General features: G+C 33.4%; 2 protein-coding genes across 2 annotated transcripts; both read right to left on the bottom strand.

Annotated features, from left to right (window-relative positions):
- LOC109329117 (protein SRG1-like) lies at nucleotides 2,813–5,354 on the bottom strand. Its single transcript, XM_019562790.1, has 4 exons — nucleotides 5,014–5,354; nucleotides 4,499–4,746; nucleotides 3,627–3,951; nucleotides 2,813–3,106 (listed from the first exon to the last, which is right to left on the bottom strand). The coding sequence occupies exons 1-4, from the start codon at nucleotides 5,254–5,256 to the stop codon at nucleotides 2,834–2,836; spliced, it is 1,089 nt and encodes a 362-aa protein (XP_019418335.1). The 5' UTR covers nucleotides 5,257–5,354; the 3' UTR covers nucleotides 2,813–2,833.
- LOC109337027 (DNA-directed RNA polymerase 1B, mitochondrial-like) lies at nucleotides 6,970–18,932 on the bottom strand. The gene is made up of 19 exons (XM_019573890.1): nucleotides 17,908–18,932; nucleotides 17,138–17,398; nucleotides 16,934–17,064; nucleotides 16,766–16,832; nucleotides 16,510–16,568; nucleotides 16,112–16,229; nucleotides 15,901–16,014; nucleotides 14,660–14,791; nucleotides 14,146–14,562; nucleotides 13,783–13,833; nucleotides 13,409–13,479; nucleotides 12,653–12,737; nucleotides 12,253–12,405; nucleotides 12,094–12,168; nucleotides 10,675–10,764; nucleotides 10,479–10,526; nucleotides 9,571–9,685; nucleotides 8,533–8,636; nucleotides 6,970–7,724 (listed from the first exon to the last, which is right to left on the bottom strand). Exons 1-19 carry the CDS (start codon nucleotides 18,706–18,708, stop codon nucleotides 7,614–7,616), a joined length of 3,003 nt encoding a protein of 1,000 aa, XP_019429435.1. The 5' UTR covers nucleotides 18,709–18,932; the 3' UTR covers nucleotides 6,970–7,613.

Genomic DNA, 20,168 nt, shown 5'->3' with positions numbered 1-20,168 from the left:
AGGCACTAGTTTGTTTTTCATGGAGGCATTAACTGAGAATTCCAATTTACCTATCAAAACTTCGACATGGGACTTGGGTTGCCCTCGATTTTAAATTGTGGATTGCATAACCTTGATTTTGTTTGTGGGCCATATCACTAGATGTGGTTACAGTCACTATTGTAGCTGCATCACTTCAAAATTGTGGAGTGGTTTCAAACTACAGTGATTCAGAAGCAAATCTTCACCCATACAAAAATTTCATGGGAATGGTCATAATCTGCATTGCACTGCAATGAACACAATGCCCACAAATGTAACCATACTGGGTTGAGATGAGAACATATGTTATACTATAAAAATGTATCACTTTATGTCTCATTTGTTGTGTTTGACTACAAAAATATTTAGTTACTGATTTTTAGACTTAAATATATATTTTAAGTTAATCATATAAGAGTGCAAACTTTGAGTTAAGAAATATGTTCCCTCAGATAAAAGTTCATTGCAGCTGGTATACAGAAAAGAATGAGAAACTAGTAAGAGGACATTCTCGTTATCAATGTTTTGCATTTTATCTTCAGAAAAAGCTATATGTTTCTTCATGATAAAGTTTTTCTAAATATGGTTGAAGAATGTCAACCATGATGATCAACTGTACCTCATCCTTGTCACTAGTTGTATATTTGAAATAACTAGTCTTACACAGTGTAGGAGATACCCACAAGACCCGATGTATAAAAATTATAATCTTGATTGTTGATTTAATGTAGAGCATGTTCTTGTGTAAGAGTATTAGTACTTTGTTTTGCTATAATAATAGTTCACTTTGATAGCATGACCACATGGGATGTCCTGAAAAAATGTGTCACTTCATGTATCACTTGATTGGTTAGAAAAATATTTAATTATTAAATATATTTTTTAACCAATTATAATAGTAGTATATAGAGTTTTGTTAGTACTATTAAGACTATCATTTCATCTTTTCGGTATAAAACTAATCACTTTCGGGTACGTGATTGCCCCTCCCAATAAGTGCCGCTCCCGAGAATTGAATCATTAACGTTGTGAAGAAGATCTTTGTTCCTGACTTGACACTATTTTGATGAAGAAACCAACATCACAAAAAAAAAATGAAGAATACTTATGAAGATAAAGACAAATTAATCTAAGTCTAAATAGGTACTTCTATCATATACTCTCTAATATACAACAGTAGTAATGCTCAAACTATTTTTTAAGAAAATTGAAACACTTCAAGTATAGACAAAACAATTTTCAAAAAATAATGTATAAAAGGTTACATAAGTGAAACCCAGTTACCCAACAAAACCTATTTTGAGTAATCGATTAGTCAAGGTTGTAATCGATTCTTGAGAACTGTTGCATCAGTTTTCAGATTTCAAAATGAATGGTTTTCATCCCAGACGAAATGGTTTTATTCCAATCAATTCCTACCCTTTCAAAGAGGTGTTATGGCTGATTGGAAAACCTATTTAAAGACATTGAAACTCAGAATCAAAATAATAATTCTTATACAAACTTTCAAACATAATTCTGAAAATTCTTTCAAATATTTTATGCATTGTTTGCAACTTGTTCTTAAACTTTCAAAGTGAATTTTCTGAGTTGCTTGAAGTAAAGTGTTTCAAAATTTTACAAACCTAACCTATAAGAGCATTATTACTTAGTATACAAATAATTATTGAATTGCAAGTGATATTACATTCCAAACTTATAATATTATAATTACAAGAGATATTATAATTACAACTCATAATATTTAGTGAAGAAATCTTTTGTACTGCAAGTGTACTCGACGTAGCTTTCGGTGAACAAGAAGATGACCGGGTAAAAAATCTCGGTGTACTGTCTTCTCCTTTATCTCTTGATTTTTTATTTGTTAATTTTCTGCATAATTTTTCTGTTGCATTTAACTCTTGATTTTGCAGAAAAAGTTATTGTACTTTTAAGTCAACAAATTCACCCCGTTCTTGGTTGCAATCTTAGTCTTACATTGATCATCCTGAGGATCTAGCAGAGCATTAGACCAAGTAGCACATAAAGTAATATACTTTGTGGATATCAAATGTATTCCTTTGGTAGCCTACTTCAGGTTTTAAAGGATTTGGGATTAAAGTCGGAATATGCTTGTGCAGGTGACTTTGGGCAATTCTAGTTCTGTTGATTTCTTCTTCCATCTGATCAATAAAGTCCCATTTCTATTTAAAAGAGATTGGAGATTAACGTCATATACTTTAAGTTACATAATTAACTATTCTACAATTTTGTGTCTATTATTACTATTTAACGTAATTTAATTATTTCTCATCTCTTAATCCATCCATTTTCAATAACTCTCAACTTTAAACCCTGGACCAATAAATAAATGAACCATTTAGGATTCTCAGAATCTAATTAATGAAAAAAATCCTCAATCCCAATCAATACTTCTGTTGTTGCAGTATAAATATAATGAATTCCGATTCTTAATTATATTATATATATTTATATTTATACGTTAAATATAATGTAAACAACACCTTTCGTAAGTATCCTAATATAGTTTTACTCTAAATCGATTTTATTTTCGTATTTAATAGTATTAAGTGATGTATAAGTATAAGTTAAATTCTTGAAATATGATGTGACACCACATATCAGCCAAACAGTTTGAAGAATACAAATTTCAAATTCCATGATATAAAAGTAGCTACCACACAGTAGTAGCTTCAACTTATCACAATTTTCACACATGTGCATCTTAAAGTCTTGAAGATTGAGTTGACACAAACTAGCATTATTTTGAACATTAGCTACACAATTTATTTTTTCCATACCATGCAAAGTCCTACGTATTTTTATGACTATCAACATCATCCTGAATCTTCAACAAATCAATGTATGATTTCCCTGGTAACGTGCGTGAAAAGTAACCTTTGTAGTAATCTGCTACACCAATTTTTCTGAACATTGCATATCTTTCAGGTGTAACAAGGCTTGGTACTGGACCTATAACTCTATTCAATCCAGGCCTGTGAAAAGTAGCAACTGAAATCCTCTCCTTCACTGAGTTAATTGTTGCTCGATGTTCCACACTTTGGTAAATCCCATTCGTCAGTATCTGGCAAATCATTAGGAAGAGTTTTAAAATAGTCAAAATGTTTCTTAGATTATGTAATGTGTTTTAAGTTGCGATTGTAGTCGCGATTGCAGTCACATTGGAAAAATATTTTTCAATTTGATATGGTTCATTGCTGCCTGTTGCTATCTGATGTAGTCCAAATGTAGTTTGATGTGGTCTAATGCAGTTATATTATTGTGATTCAGTGTTATACTGCAATTATGGTATAATGCAGTTGCATTGTAATTGCAATATTGCGGTCACATCAGATGATATGGTCCACAATTTGAAACAAAGATTATGTATTGTACTTTTCTTTATTCTTGTGTTATTATTATTGTTTCAAATTATGACTGCATCATGTGATACGACCATAATACTGTGGTTGTAATGATCACATCACACTGTAATTGTGATGTGACACAAAGTTAAAATGATTTGCAACTGTAATTTAAAATAATGGTTGTTGTCAAACAAGGTCTAATGATAAAAGAGCTGCAAATGAATTTCTATGAATCACCTCCAAAATGTCTCCAACGTTGATCACAAAAGCATTAGAAACGGGTTTAATTGGAATCCACATTCCATCTTTTCTTATTTGTAGTCCATCCACTTCATTGACTTGGAGAAGAATGCTGAGGGCACCAGCATCAGAATGAGGATTGAGTCCAATAACAAGTTCTGGCTGGGGACAAGGAGGGTAGTAATTCATTCTCATCACTTGACCAATATCTTCAAATGAATCAAGCAACTCATTGGGTTCAATCTTAAGAGCTTTGGCCATAAATCCAAGTACTGTGAGGCAAGTGTCTTTTAGTTCCAAGGAATAGGTCTCTAAATTATCTCTACAATGAAACAGAGTTTGCTGAGTTACAAACAAAATAAGTTAATCATGTCCTAGCTAAGGTGGTAGAAACTAGCACGATAAACATGCAGATTTGATTAGCAAAAACATGCAAATAGGGAGAGAGACCATTGAAACACAATTCTCATAGTTTGGGAGAGAACCACAAATTAGTTCTTGCATACTGATTTATGTTTCTTTTGCGAATTGGTTTCCTATAAGGAACGAACCAGATTTTCACATAAGTTTAAGTTAAAGAAAGAATAAAAAAAAGAGTAATTGGTGATGGATAGTCATCTACCTGACTGAGTTATAACATACAAAAAATAATTTTATCCTCGTGTATTTCTCCTATGGTGAAGCTAAAGTTAATTCTAACCTAAAAGAAGGGGTACTAGAAACTATTGTACTTGGAGCTATAAAAACCTATTGAGTATACTCCTAACATAATAGACTAACAGTATTTGACAGGGTAAATATCTAGTGCTACATACCAGTACCCATACCAAAGAAAACCGTATATTAGGTGATTATGACAAAGAAATTACCTAAATGGTTGTGGAATACTAGGGAATAAGTGAGGATTTCTTGTGTATAATGGAAGAGTGTTCATGGCAAATATATCTGCCCACTCTAGCTTCTGTTCCTTGGATAAAACAAGCAACTGACCAAACCCCTCAATTTCTCCTGGTTTTTGCCAATATTTCTTCTTCTCTTCCAATGGAAGATTGAAGAATTCTTCAACACCTATTTTCACCCTTTCCACCAGTGAAGGGTTGACACCATGATTGATAAGCTGTAATTAAAAATATTGTATAGGAAGTGATATGAAACTTACTTCCTTCATAACAATTATCAACCATTATACAGGTAGCAATTTCTTGAATGGAGGTTGCATTCAAAACTTGCAATACTGGAAGCTTGGAACAACTTATATCAGATATGATTTAATCTTATCTTCTTAAATTTACTTTGGTTTTCATTTTAAACATGTGAACTCTAGATTCTAGAATGTAACCTGAGCAGATAAAAACTATAATAAAGCACAAGTAAAAAGCCAAACCTGGAAAAAACCCCACTCTTTGCATGCATGGTCAAGATTCTCTAGTTCAATTACATCTTCAGACAACAATTTGCTCAGGTCGATGACTGGGATTTCGGGTAAAGATGTTCTATAAGACACAACAACATGGTCTTGATTTGGATGTACATATTGTGCTGGAGCTTTGGTCATGGGTTGTTTTAGTAGTTCCTTGACAGAAGGAACTTGTAGAGAGGATCCAAGCTTAGGCACTTCTGCTTCCATAGCTACAAATGAGTCCAATTAGCTTATTGTTCCTTTCTTTAGTACTCTTGCTGGCTTGATTTGTTGTCCAAAGATCTTTCAAATTTCTAAACAGACTTTTCATACAAGTAAAACTTAGCTAACCAATTATTAGTAGAAGAAAATGTTACTCTATTTTATTTTGAGAAAAAGCTGAAGAGACCGGAACTCTTTAGCCCGATTCTTCATGGAATAATCTTAACATAATCCTAGCTCAACAAATTCACATGTAATCAAATTTTTCTTACAAAATATCCTGTCAAATCTTCAAAGTTGTCTTCCTAATATACCCACCAGAGAGTTAAGATGTGAGACATAAAATATTAAAATGTGAGTGTTCTAGTTCAAATCTTGAAAGTGTACTCCAACCCTTTCTCATTCCCTTTTCCTCTCTCCTCCAACTACTGTAAGCCTTTGTATATGAAGATTCCAAGTCTATATATGCACAAGTTGTTTAATATAATATTTTCCCCAATGTATATAAGTATATAACACTTAGGTTCATCTCATATTAGCAACATAGAACTTGATTTAATGTCCCTGATCACTCCTATATCTTAAAGAATATAGACAGACAATATTTAATAAGATGGTGTTCATTAGGACATGGGGACTACATGCTAAAGAAGAAACATACAATTCAAGCATGTAATAAATCACAGACAACTATTTCGTGATCATTAAAAAAAACTTGGTAGGATGGTAGATGGTGTTTGATTTGTTTTAAATTCTTATTCTCAATTCATATGTTTTCGTTATATTTTAAAAAAGATATGGCCTTATTTCCATTCCAGGGACAACAGAAGATGTGAACCCGTGTTCCGGTCACTAGGCAACTACCTTACTCTTGCGCCAAACTTACTAGAAACAAATTGAGAAAAGAAAAGAAATACATGTGAGTTAGTGACATAGTCCTTACCAGCTGCTCTCTGCAGAAGATTAAAGCTGGTTATTGATGAAATCAAACTCAACCTGCTGCTACATACAGCTTCTATAAACTACTCTAAAGGAAGTTTGAGTTTCCTAATACATGTGTTGGACATGGTGGGGTCTAATAAGATAATGTTGTCGGTCTCAAAGGTTGATGCCACTTTCATTAGTTAGTACTTCACTTAGTAGATAAGTAAAATATTATGATTTGGTTGATCCTGCTATCACTATTATATTAAAATATTATGAAGTGGTTGATGATGCTAAAGCACTAGTTACCTAAAATATTATAAAGCGACCAGGAAGCTAAGTTTAGTCCTCAAATCACTACTTTATTTTGATATTAGGAGTGATTGAATGAACCTGTTGATCTCAAATTACCTACACTGTAATGGAATGTGCATATACTTATTACAAGTTTGTAATCCCTCTTCAAGGTAACATGGCAAAGACTAACTTGATTCATCATTTGCTATATATTCATGAGAAGCATCGTAGATCTTTGTTACTTGTAACCATGCTTACATTCCAATATCTTACAAACATAACAAGGAGTCTCATTTCACTCTACATTTATATAATATACTTCTATTTAATTATTTATAAGGTGATACATTGCTAAAATGAACTCCTTATCTTTTTATCAGGCACTCAACAGCTTGTAAAAAAAATGGCGTCAAAAATTAAAAGTTGACAAAATCTTTCTTCAATTTTGTCTTTAGGCAGTTCTAATTCTTTTGACAAAGGTAAGAAGAAATAAACCTAAGAAAATAATGTTTTATACTTTTATGGGTATAATTTACTTTTGTGTATCAATTCAAAGAATGGAAAAATTAGTATGAGAACTTGGAACAAATATTGTAGTAACCCTGGCAAAAGCCCTTCCAGTAAAGGAAAAAAATAAAATACACAGACATGGCTACAATACAACCTAATTGGCTTGTTGTGCATGAGGAAAAGCAGAAGTAGTACCAAAGCATCCACATATGAGAAGGGTTACCATGGCTTCAATCGTTTTATAGTTCTTCTTTACGAAAACCGTAAACAAAGAACAGTTGATTGAGACTCTGCATCTTCATGCATTTTGGACCATATCCAATAGATTCCAAATCAATTCATGAAGTTTTGAATCCCCTTTCATTGAGATAAACTCTCAAAGTTAGTCACCTGATTTCTCGTACTCTCTGTAATTAATGGCTATGGAAGAGATAAGTCAGATAACTGCAGATCAAACTAATATATACATAAAGTTCTGGCCAATCTAGTGCTAGTTTTGCATTTTTCTTTCTTCACCATGCTAGTCCTTGAGGCCTTCCCAATCCTATGCCGGAAGTTATAATACACTTTCATCAAACTGGACTGAACTCTATAGGAGCAGGTAGAGCTAGCAAATCGAGTTTCTGTTGAGTCTAGTTGAAAAAATAGGGAGACTCCAGAACCTCTCGAAGATCAAAGTCTCCCCGCTCTGGTAAGGCCGGAAATTTCAATGTGTCAAAAGACTTCTCAAAGCTCTCCAACAACTGCAAAGAATGAATGATTTGCAGCAAAACAAGAAAGTCTTAAACAACTGAGATGTTTTCAGTAGAGAATTGTAGTTATAATAATAAGCAGAATAGAAACTTCATAAGAATCATGCACCCAAAAAATATACCCAAATATGACAGCTAATATTTTGACTAATTTGTGAAGTTAAAAGTGTGTTTAGATGATCCAAGATGTACGAAAAAGTACTTCAAGATTTTCCATAAAGCATGCAAAGCTTCCATAAGATAACAACTGGTTTCATATGATTATATCCACAATTCAGTTAACTACACTGGGATCCCTGATAAAAAAGGAAAGTGAGTTTCTGGGTTCAATGATGATGTGCAAGACTTGACCAATAGTTCAATGTATATGTTCAAGGTCAAATTTACCATTTCATCATTGTTAAGATACAAGTGTTGTTATTTATTAGGATGTTTGTTTTACGCTAAAGAGCATGTGCCTGTAATAGTATTACGAGTACTTAGCCTAAGCTGCTAGTATAAATAAATAGCTGCGCTAGGTTAGTATCACATTACATTCTATCAACAATATTTTCAGTTTACAGTATTTAGTAGTCTCTTTTCCTTCTCCTAACTCAAAGCCTGTAATTCTACAAGGTAAGCTAGTCTTTTGGAAAACTGCTGTTAAAAGGAACATTCCCATTTTGTTAGCGTAATGATAATTATTTCTGGAGGAATACCATTTTCTAATCCCATTAAATAGGAAAACAACCAAAATATATATGTCCAAATGGCACATTTATCTAAATATAAGCGGCTTATGTAATTAAGAATACTTTACATTTTCTAGTATAGGAGCTTCATAGAGTTCCACAAACTTTTCCCTAAGTATCCTGTTCATTTCGTCCACATCACATGCATGTGTCCAATATGAATCATGTACACCTGCAGTTAAGAAATGATTTACAAAATTAAGACTATAACCAAAAGATAACATTGATTTACAGAAGGAAGAAGGGAAGAGCACATCCAATATATACACAACAGCACAAATACCCCTTCTCTCCCCCAATTGAGAAATGATTTAGAAAATCAAGTCTCCTAATCAAAGATAACATTAGCCAAGAGCATACCCGACATATATGGCGACCAGAAAAAAAAAATTATGAAGCCATGTTGAATTTCAAGAGAGAACAATGAATCTTGACAATACAGTCATACACAAATGTCAAGATTAAAAGTTACCCAATCATTGCATGGCCCCTCAAAAAAGTAAAATGCACTAATCTTCTATTCTTCACCATTCTTATAAGATTTCATTATCAAGATCCATTATTCCAATAGCTACATAACCAATTGCATAACTATTTGTATGACTAATCACAATCATTTGCATGACTGTTTGTATGATTAATCACAGTCATTTGCATGACTAATTTCATATGATTTGCATTGTTAGGGATGCAAATCATGAAAAAATAGTCATGCAGTTTAAAATGTCATGTTGCTCATATTTAATTTTACTTGACATAAATATACATTATAATATCATCTCCAGGTATGAGTGGTGTCCTACATTTCAAGCATTGTCTTCATAGGTATATCCCTATAACAACTATTATATCTAATAGTGTTTGTATCATATATTTTGATTGCTTTAAAGCTTAACAATATATTGAAAGTTTTCTTAACAGTTATATCATTGAAGATATCCTTATAAGATGCTTGTTTAGTACCTCAGTTGTTAGAGGTGGAAAAAATATTTTTCATTAAACACCTAGTTAGGGGTGTTTCACACATGTTGTACACATGTCAAAAGAGACAAGAGTGTGTGCTTCGTAGCTACTTGTATGTGTTAGTTACATAAACTAGCATGTACCTGCAAAATTCAATCCCGCTCTTTTACAAGCAAGAGCAGTCATCATCATGTGAGAACCATCAAGAGAGTGAACAAAATTGGGAGGGAAGGCTGTTCTCTGTCTTTTAACCATGACCTATAATAAGAAATACAAATTGTATTATTCAGTTGATATTGAAAGGATGTTAACTGTTAATGTAATATAGCACATAAAACGAAATAATGTCATGGACCTCCAAGAGTCACAGGCCTATGTTATAATAGAAATGAGAAGAAGAATGAGGGTAGAATGGATGAATGGAATAAGTAGTGTAGGGGAGGGAATTGTTATGCAAGACAAATGTGACTTTGACATGTGACAGCAAGGAATACGTAGAGGGTATGGTATGTAGTTGTAGGGCAGTTAGTTTACATGACAGAGACAGCAAAGCCTCTCATCTTTTTTGTACTGTTCTTTTGCATTTTCTTCCTCCATATAACACCCTCTAACGTGGCATGGGAGAAAACTTTCTTATCTTCTTTAATCTGTATTTATCGTTGTGCCCCTGCGTTATCAAGAATAATACACGGTGAAATCCTCCTACCCAGTGACTTGTTATTTCACTCTTAAATTCAGGCACTGAATTTGGTTATTATTTACCATAACTTTCACTCCTAAGTCCTAACTTCAGGCACTGATTTTGGTTATTTAACTTCAGGCGCAAGAATGTAATTCGAGTTTACTCCTCATCATTTAGTTATTATTTACCATAATTGCTTCATTGTGACATAGTTTTCCATTGTCTTTTTTATCGAAAGATAACATAGTTGTAATTTCCTATCATGTTGCCTCATACGTTATAGCTTTTGAAAAGTTAAATATAATAGCTGAATGATTAGTCATAACAAATATGAGTTGTAAAAATCAGTGCACATAAAATAATAGATACCTTGTCGGTTTCTCTTTGTAACGACAGTACCTGAAGGGAAGTTTTAATCTGTATCAATCCAATTCAACATATTAATGACATGAAAGAAATTTGTCAAACATTGTTGGTTTGTTTCAATTGTAGAAACAACAATGAACAACAGATTAAGAAATATAGAAAACAAAAGGAAAAAGTTTGGATGTGGTCAAGATATTACAAGTTGTCTTCCAAGCTGTCTATAAGGTTGTACTACAGGAAGCCCAAGCGGAGTGGTCCACCGAACCGGTTGGTTCGTTGATGCTATCACCTATTCCATTGATCAATTTAGCAATTATAGCGTAACGTTAACAACTTTACACGAAAGAGCAATTGCATAAATGAAAAGACTTGATAAAGTGGATGGGTAGATAGGTAGGTTGCATGAATACAGATAATGAATACAATAATACAAACAATTAAAACTTATTTGTACCCTAACTCATCAATTTCATACTAGTGCAAGTTCCTTTACCCAACCATAAAGTCAAAGTATTATTCTTGAGTTTGTGTCCTCTATATGGAGTTTCAGTTATGACTTTCGAGGAAGTTGCTATTGATGAAATGGAGGAAGATTGCTCAACCTTGGTACATTCTTTAGTTCTTGTTTTATTCTTTCATATCTAAATGGATGGTTATGTTGGAGGATAAATCCTCTGTAAGTTCTTTGTTGTCCATAGAAAATTATTTTGTCCAAGAAAGAATGTGACTGGAAGAGAATAGAACCATTTTAAACAAATAAAATATAAAAACGAAGTCTTACTCTCACTAGGTGGGGTCGATTATATGGATTGAACAGAGCCAATAATGCTCTATCAAAAATCATATTCATTGATCTCTAAATTTTTCCTGTTCGTTTGGCCTATGATTTTTCTTAGTTTCCCTATTCCTCTGGAAAAATAGACTAACCTCTATTATTGGGGCTTCTAACGATTTCCTGCACAAAAGTTCAAACCACCTAAGGCGTGATTCCATTATCTTTTCTACAATAGGAGAAACTCAAACTTCCTCCTTAATACATTCATTTCTGGTACAATATTGTCTAGTGTGTCTACTCACGTGGAGTTTATTCTCTTATTGATATTTTCCCGCCCAACATTCAGTCTCATATAACATTGTGGGTCTTATAGTTTTTTTTTGCTAAGCATTGTGGGTCTTATAGTTGTACGGTAAAACTTCCTCTTAAGCTTGAGAGACACCTTTCTATCACATATGACACTGAAGTATTCTGACATTTCATTCACTCCGCTTGAATCTTATGGAATAATCTGTGTTAATTCCCCCATCGTATTGACCCAAGAAACTTAAATCTAGTGACTTGTGGTATGATATATCTCCAATCTTTACCTCCATATTAGAGTTTGTCTACCTCTTTCTAAACTTAAACTCCAAAATTTTGATTGAAATTAATACCAATTTATTCAATTGAAATTAAATTTATTCAACAAAGAAACACATCAGAAGAAAATTTAATTGATATCAAAAGACACATTAGCCTGCACTGCAATAGTATTATTAATTATTAGCTATTTCAAAGCTATAAATAATTAAACCAGGCACTCATTTTTTAAGAGCTACAAAAATGCAAAATCAGTGATACCTTAGCACAGTCACCAAGCCAACTCATGATACTTCTTGCAGCCTCAAACATCTCTTCCAAAGCAGTAAGAGTGGTCTATAAGGTAGCAAATAATAAGTAAAATAATGTAAGCATTAGGTAAATGTACATATGCAACTCCTGCAAATCAACTTTTATTACTTTTGCTGCATAGCAAGAAGCAGAAAACAGCTCTGAATCATCCTCGATAGCACAACGCTCATTTAGCCTCTTCTTAATCTGGTCGCGTGCACCAATATATGTTACACCATAGACTGATGTCATCACTGTCTGTTTCACCAATTTACGGTCCACCTAAATGTGCCAAAAATGACAAAATCTTTCAGTTGATTTAAGAATGAGGCAAGGACATGTCTGTGTTTTGCCTTCACATTCCAAAGAAGAAAGCAAAAGCCACCTCCAAATACAGCTCATACCAGACAAATGATCAATATTATTATTTGTCATTGGTCTAAAAGCTCATTCGCTTCTATTTTCCAATACTTACTATGGCAAAGCAACTAATAACAAAATATTTCAAAACATAAGAACTGAAAGATACCTGGCTGAGCAAATTTCTAGCATGCAATGCATTTGGATTAGTTTGAGGGTCTTTCTTTGCATCTTTTTTCATGATTTCAAGCACTCTACACATAATTGAACAACAAAAATTTAGTGAACAATTTTTTTTATTAGCACAAGAAATTTGTACCAATTTGAGATAAATGAATAGACAAAAATATTAGTATTAATCTTTGGACTTATTTAGGAACTCTGTCTGCTGAATGTCATTAAGTTCATACAGATCACTTCTGGGAAAAAGAGTTAAAATTTAATGGAAAATGCAACTAAGTCCTTTAATTCAATAACACAGGAAAGAAAATGTAAAAGGAATGGACATCACATACTGTCTTCTCCTAAAGCTTAAGTATGTCAATCCTTGGTTTCATAGAGATCAATAAGACAATTGTTGGGTTTTATGAATCAACATTCACTATAATATGGACATTGTGTTTTTTCATGAATCAACGTTTACTTATACAACAATAATCAACCCTTTATCTCACTAGGTGGGGTCGGCTACATGTATCGGACGACGTCATAATAGTCTATCATACATAAATCATGTTCATTGACAAACCATGTATTTCTTAATTATTTCGCCTATGGTTTTTCTTGGTCTCCCTATGGGTCAACGATGTGAGTCAGCATTTATTTATATAAAATAAAAAATTCAATCCTGTGTATAAACAAGATGCTGACATGTTCAGAGTCATCTATGTATCCCTTGTGTGCACGGATGTAGAGAGCGAGTTACCTGGCAGCAATTCCTGAGTACACATCAGCAGGCTGGTCTCCACGAACAAGATTGACTGCAGCAGCTCCTAACTTTTTTAAAAAAAGAGAGAAAAAAGAAAATGCAACAAAATGATGATAAGATACAATCAATATAATCTTTAAAAACTCTGAATCCAAATCCAACCCACAACCTAAATACCTAATGCAACCAAGAAATTAAAACTCATAGAACCGGTTTCGTAGTAAATATATTTTATCAGACAAATAATACTCCAGCTAAAAAATATCGAATTCCTAAGGTCCCCCACACCCAACACACACAGCCAGATACAGACAAAGCAAAGCTAAGACTTGAAATCGAAAATAGAAGGGGAAAATTAGATGCTTACATACCTTATCCCTACCAAGGGCTGCATAGTGTTGTAAGCCATTGCACGAACCATCCTAGCAAAATGATACACCAAAGTAGTATATGAAAAGGAAGAAATTGAAATGAGTAAAGGAATACTGAAGCATGGATTACAGTCAGCAGCCTCTCAACTTCATCATCAGACTGACACAATGTATGCAGTCTTTTATCATGGTTTATAAACAAGAATACCATGAGTGATGTTATGCTAAGCTTTTAGTGAGATGCTTGGGCAAGGCTACGGCTCAATTACAAAATGGCAGTTCAGTTTTTTCTTCTATTAATTGCAAATCAGATAGTGGTATATGTACCAAGATACCTATTTGTGGCATCTTAAAAATTGGTACCTGGTGGACAGGCATATGTGAAATGGTAGTCTCAGGAGAGGGGCTTCTCAGTGCTTCAGAGAGATTCATACATGCTGCCAAGCATTGAAAAGGATCCTCTGCTTCCAACCACCATCGCCTTCCCTCAAGAGGCCTGTCTGCAGAATCAAATACATCATCTAGATGGTTCTCGGTAAATGCTACTCGACCCTCATAACATAACTTATCCACACCACCAGCGTACAAATTTGCCAGATGTACTTTCAGCCAGCGCAAGCCTGAATTTCCTAGAGGGCGTCCCTCTGCAAATTCAAGTATGCCTCGGCATAAATCTGAACCAAGATGGTTCAAATATGGATGCATGGGGTAAGCACGTCCCCGGAAATCAAGATTGTGTGGATAGTAGAAGCCTTCTTCGTCCTTCATCTTTCTTGCAACCTGTAGCCAATATAAAGATGGCAGAGATAGCAATCTCTCAGGGAAAGCATTTGATATAACTCAGTCTCTTAAACAAAAAGATTAGCAGGTTTCTTACAGCAAGTTTAAGTTCTACGTCACATCTTTGTGAATGCCTTTCATTATTTTCCTTTTTGGCAGCTTTAACTTTCCATTTCCATTTTCGGATTTCTCCTTCATCTTCTGTGTCTGGTTCCTCTGGGAGGGGAATCTTAAAGATGAAAAGGAAAATGAACCAAAAAGCTAGAGAAATAAAGAAGATTACCACAAATGGAAAAATATATTCACTGAATCAAAACGATAAAAAAATATTTTTTATGCAAGTTGTATGTAAAATATAAATCGAAAATATGGTAAAGATGCATGCAGCCATACACACACACACATATATATATACATGTAGTGATTAAACAAGTCTTTGTCATGCAATTATTTCTCTTTAACTTTCTTAAAAGTAATCTTACTTCCTATGTTTAGTGATTAAACATTTGCTTTCAATTTCTCTCAGTGTGATGTTTTTGGGTTGTTAAAACAAATGTGATTAAAATAATTTTTTTAAAACATTTTTATATATTTTTCAATTGAACAAAAAAGAATAACACAAAGAGGGTGAAGATCCCTATGAAAATAAAAAACAATTACAAACAATAGAGAACAAAGAAAACATCAATGAAGCAAAACTATTTAATCTCTTAACATATTTCAAACAGTAATCCTTTTTTAGAAAAAATCATGCCCTCCACAGTCCACACCTAGTAGAAGTCAAACACAGGATACGAACAACTCATGTCCTCCATAGAAATTTCCATAAAGATGCATTGAAATTTTTATTTCAATTTTAACCAACTCAGCCAAGCAGATACGACAAAGGCAACATGCCCTTATTACCAATGCCCATCAGCTAAACAAATGCATAGAAAATCTAAAATGTTCAATGCAATAATAGCAGTTCACCTCATCGGGTCAATTTTGAAACAAATCAAGTAAACCATTTTCCATTTAATTGTATGTAAGGTCTCAATCATGACACCTACCATTCATCAAACAAGTTACACACTGTAAATGACACTACCAATCTAACTTTTTTTCATTTAAAGGCAAACTCAAATGGAAAAAAATGAAAGCTAATCGAAATAATGTAAATCCAACCCACGTGTACCATAAAAAATATTATTTCCATGTTTTCTACATGGAAATCCACATGCGCTGAAAAGCTACTCAATTTGAATTGATCAGATTCTTTCGATATAACAGCTAAGTTTAAGGGAACCCTGGATTTCATGCAAATAAAATTGGCAACAAAGTGATTTTAATACTCACATCTTCACGGTCGACCAAGTCAGCAAGACGTCCACCATTAGCCCATAGTTGATCTATCACGCTAAGCACCCGCTTGTTTATCCTCCATTTGGTATTACCAAGAGTATCGAGGGCCTAAAAACAAAACAATGCGAGCATTATTTTCAACAAACATGAATTGTGCCCCCCTGAACTGAGCTACTTATGCATATACAGTACAAAATGCCCCAACCTCATAAACAGGTTCTAGTTGACTCTTAGGAGTCCTTTTAACTGCTTCCCGTTGCTGCTTTGCCCCATGTACTCTCATAACATGAGATGGCAAAAACAAGTATGCTCCTTTGTCATATCTACCAAATGTTTCAAAGAAAATAAGCAAGCAAAACAGACTTAGTTGACTATCAAAGTTTGAAGCTGTAGCTCAATATGGTCCAATAAAAAAACAAGCACACTAAACATTGAACCACCAAAGTAGTGGCATGTTTCATTTCTTCTTATGATTCATGTATTTCTAAGAAAGTTGTTAGCTATATTCAAGTCCAAAAAACTAAAAGCAAGAATAGCAAAAAACCCAAAGGAAATTCATAAAAAATTGAAAAATAGATATATTTATACAAGTATATGCAGTACCCTGTCCAGTTAATAGGTGGCACCAACATTGGCATGTATGGGATGACTATGTGCCTGGCCTGTTAGTGCAATCACAGTTTGGAGTTAGCAACAGGCTCATGAAGTATTGAATTTACGTATGTACAAGCAAATATGCTGCTGTGAAGATGCTTCTGTGAATACAATACAGAGTCATAACAAATGTGCTAACCTACTTTTAAAATGTCCACATCAATTCAAGTGCAAACAATAACTAGAGGAAAAAATGATCACTTACAGTCTTTTCTAGGCCTTTATGTACCAGAGGGTCACATTCAATGGCACCGTATCTCCTAACGTCCTTCCTAGTCGAGCAAAAAGAATTCAAAGAAAGAAAACAAAAAACATTAAATATCATGGAATTGATTATGAAATAGATATTAAATATAAATGCTATCAAACTCACTGTGAATCATTTTGAACTGTTTTGAGAGTGTGCTTAAATGCGGGGCGTATGTCTGGTGGACCATCTAATTGATTGACAGGTGGTTGTATGTAGGCTGTTTCTATTAACAGATGAATTAAGCGGGAGCCGACCTGGAATGTTAACGACTACACTATAGCGTGAGAAGACAAAAATATCCTTGTCATAGATACAAACATAACAAACCTTTACTTGAGATTCCTGTCCCCAAGGCTTCCAGTCATCTTGCCCACTAACTATCCCCATTGCTTGTTGCATTTTCTGCTTTTTCATTAAGGTAGAAACTTTTTTCCTAAGTTTACTCTGATCTTTGACCTTTTTTGTTTGATCTTCAGCCAGATTGTCTCTTTCTATGGCTGCGCGATCAAATTCAACATCAGGCATGTCAGTGTTTGTGTTCTTCTTGTTATTCTTTTTTGTCTTTTCCATATACTTATATATCCTTGCCTGGTCCATATACGAGGATAGAATTTTAGAGAACACACTCGAATACTGTGAACTCATGATAGTGACATCTAACTAGAACAAAAATCTGGAGCATACAACATAGTTTATAAAACATAAAATTAAAGTGGCGGTAGCTACATTGACTATTACCTTTACCGCTTGACCAGAGCATTAACATTTGAGTCATTGAGTGACATAAGGGAGGAAATACTAAATACAACCGTGCTAGCTGATTGAATCATCCATAAAATTAGCTTAAACTAGCAAAATTGTCAAATTATTTCAATCAGACGAAAGGCTTTCAAGTTAAAGTCACCTCCAGTCATGAAATCAAATGATCTAGGAAAGTTATAATTTATTATATTAGAATATAAAGCATGGAACTGATAGCACATACTTTAGTTCAACTAACAAATTTATTCACATCTATAACCCACTTGAATTACCATGTCAACAAATTTCAATAAATGTAAAACAAATATATTTATAATGCTTAAATTACAATATACCTCATTTTCAATGGTTTCACCTATTTGAAGTGCAGCTTGGATAACTCTAGTAGTGCCTACCCCATTACTATTATTCATCAACAATCCCATCAACTTATGCATAGTGATCACTGCCATCATTCCAGCCGGCAAATCGTTAAAATGAGTAGCATGTGTCATTGTATGCTTGCACTCCTTACAAACCTCCTGCTCGGCAACAATGGCATCTCTCAATGGCTCAAACCAACCAAGAAACAAGGACTTCATATACGGCAAATTCGGTGCGAGCTTATGCTTACACATATCCTCTAACAGCTCCTGATACTCTCTTGTTGCCTCTTCCCATGCCTCTGTCTCCATCTTTATCTGCCTCTTTCTAAGCATTTTGTACTTGTGGCCAACATTTTCCAATTGAGGTTTTACTTTTCCTTTTCCCTTCCCTCTTCCTTTTTCTACTTTCACCATTTGTTCCGACAAGTTATGAACTTCATTGGAACCAGAACACTCCTCTTCTGTGTCAGTGGACTCAATAGCTTCTGCAACACTAGAGTAGCATTTTGTAAGATTCAAAGGCGAATAAGAACCAAAAGGGTATTCAGAAAGTGAGAAATTGCATCGACCCAGTTCGTTAATTGTGGTAAAGACACCGACTTTGCCAAAACCGAGAACTGGGTATGTCGAGGGTACATGTGATTGGGTCTGGGTAGTTATTATTTTGCCGAGAAAATTTGAGGGGTGAGAAAATCTTGTAGAAGAAGGTGATTGAGAGGGTAACTTGAACTTTCTCGTTGAGGAAGCTCGTTTGGCTAAGTGTGACCACATTGGTGGAAGGATTGAATGAGTAATTGGAATTTAAAACAGAGCAATTGAAGTTGTAGCAGATGGAAGATGTAGAGAGAGTTTGATTTGAAAGATGGTGGTGAAGTTTTATGATAAAATTAAAGGAATGGGAATGAGAAGAGAAGGGGTGTGGCTGCTTTTGATTTAAGTTAAACCCTTCTTAAACCTGCCTCCATTGCTGCACATCTTCTGTAACTTAAATGGCTACCTTGTTGTCCCATATCATCTCACTAATGAAAAAAAAATGTATGTTAATTAAAATAAATTAAATATTTATTATTTTCTATTACTTTTATTTCAATATCATTAATATAATATGAAAAAAACAGTTTTCTTATTAGTCGTAAAATTGGAACAAAATCATTTTATCAAGAAATGTCATATGTTATTTGTAATCTATAAAAAATAGTATTGTCAATGATACATGGGCTATTTTGCATAAAGTTTAAAATCTACGCACTATTAGTATAATTTTTTTACACTATCAGTATATTATTCATTATTGATTTGTATTACTTTTTGTTTGAGAGTCAATTATACTTAATATATGAATGGTAAATGATTTGATGACAATATAAAAAACACTAATAATATTAGTATATACATATTAAATTCATATGCATATTCATGTATTATATTTTTTATTAATTGGAATTATATATATGTGAGTTATTATGAATTTATAATAAATTTTACTAAATCGAATTAGATAGATAGATTTAAAATATACATATAATTATTTATATATTTATTACAAAATATATAAAAAAATTAGAAACATCATCAAGTACTTCTAAATACTAAGTTTCGGAAGAACTACTTGTGCCATCCTCACACTGACACATAAGTGGGTTTACGGGTGTGCAAAATTTGATCCTATATACTCATTTATTTTGGTCCCGTCATGATCAAACCCAAATAGGATAGGGTTTCATCAAGTCTAGGATCGAGTTCAGGTTTGAAATCAAACCTATACAATATTTAGGGTCGGATATGGGATAAACATGACATGTTCCATAATCACTAACTTATCATGTTTGTATGTGTCTCTATCCAATTTGTATAAGTAATGACATTTCTTTGGTCGAAAGTATTATTGATTTTCTAATTTTTCATAATATATATATGATTAACAATATATATACATATATTCTTTGATATATCAAATTATATATTCATCAAAATAACTAAAATATCATAAAACTTTATCTAAAAGATATATGCATTATATTTAATTGAGTTTAAAGTCGGGTTCGGGTTCAAAGGTTATCTCAGTCGATAATTGGGATCAGGTTAGCTTCAAGTCTAGGATCAGGTTCGAGTTCAAAAAATAATTCTACTAACATTTGTCTCTTAACCAACCCAACCCAGCCCATGTTCACTCGTAGGTGGGTCGAGTCTATCATATGAAACTCATCCAAGCCAACCCATTATAAATTTAT

The sequence above is a fragment of the Lupinus angustifolius genome, chromosome LG02 (genome assembly GCF_001865875.1).
Source record: "Lupinus angustifolius cultivar Tanjil chromosome LG02, LupAngTanjil_v1.0, whole genome shotgun sequence".
NCBI classification, from domain to species: domain Eukaryota; kingdom Viridiplantae; phylum Streptophyta; class Magnoliopsida; order Fabales; family Fabaceae; genus Lupinus; species Lupinus angustifolius.
Note: the sequence above shows the minus strand (reverse complement) of the source record. Positions and strands in the feature narration are given on the sequence as shown.

Bases quoted from the DNA above. Each gene is read 5' to 3' on its own strand.
- LOC109337027 (XM_019573890.1), bottom strand. From the start codon at position 18,708: ATGTGGTCACACTTAGCCAAACGAGCTTCCTCAACGAGAAAGTTCAAG. The intron at 16,230-16,509 runs GTACTGCATATA...AACATTTGGTAG, and splicing joins CCACCTATTAACTGGACAGG to ATATGACAAAGGAGCATACT. The intron at 16,015-16,111 runs GTTGGGGCATTT...TTTTGTTTTTAG, and splicing joins AACTAGAACCTGTTTATGAG to GCCCTCGATACTCTTGGTAA.
- LOC109329117 (XM_019562790.1), bottom strand. From the start codon at position 5,256: ATGGAAGCAGAAGTGCCTAAGCTTGGATCCTCTCTACAAGTTCCTTCT. The intron at 4,747-5,013 runs GTTTGGCTTTTT...TTTTAATTACAG, and splicing joins AAGAGTGGGGTTTTTTCCAG to CTTATCAATCATGGTGTCAA. The intron at 3,952-4,498 runs GTAATTTCTTTG...GTTTCATTGTAG, and splicing joins AGTATTCCACAACCATTTAG to AGATAATTTAGAGACCTATT.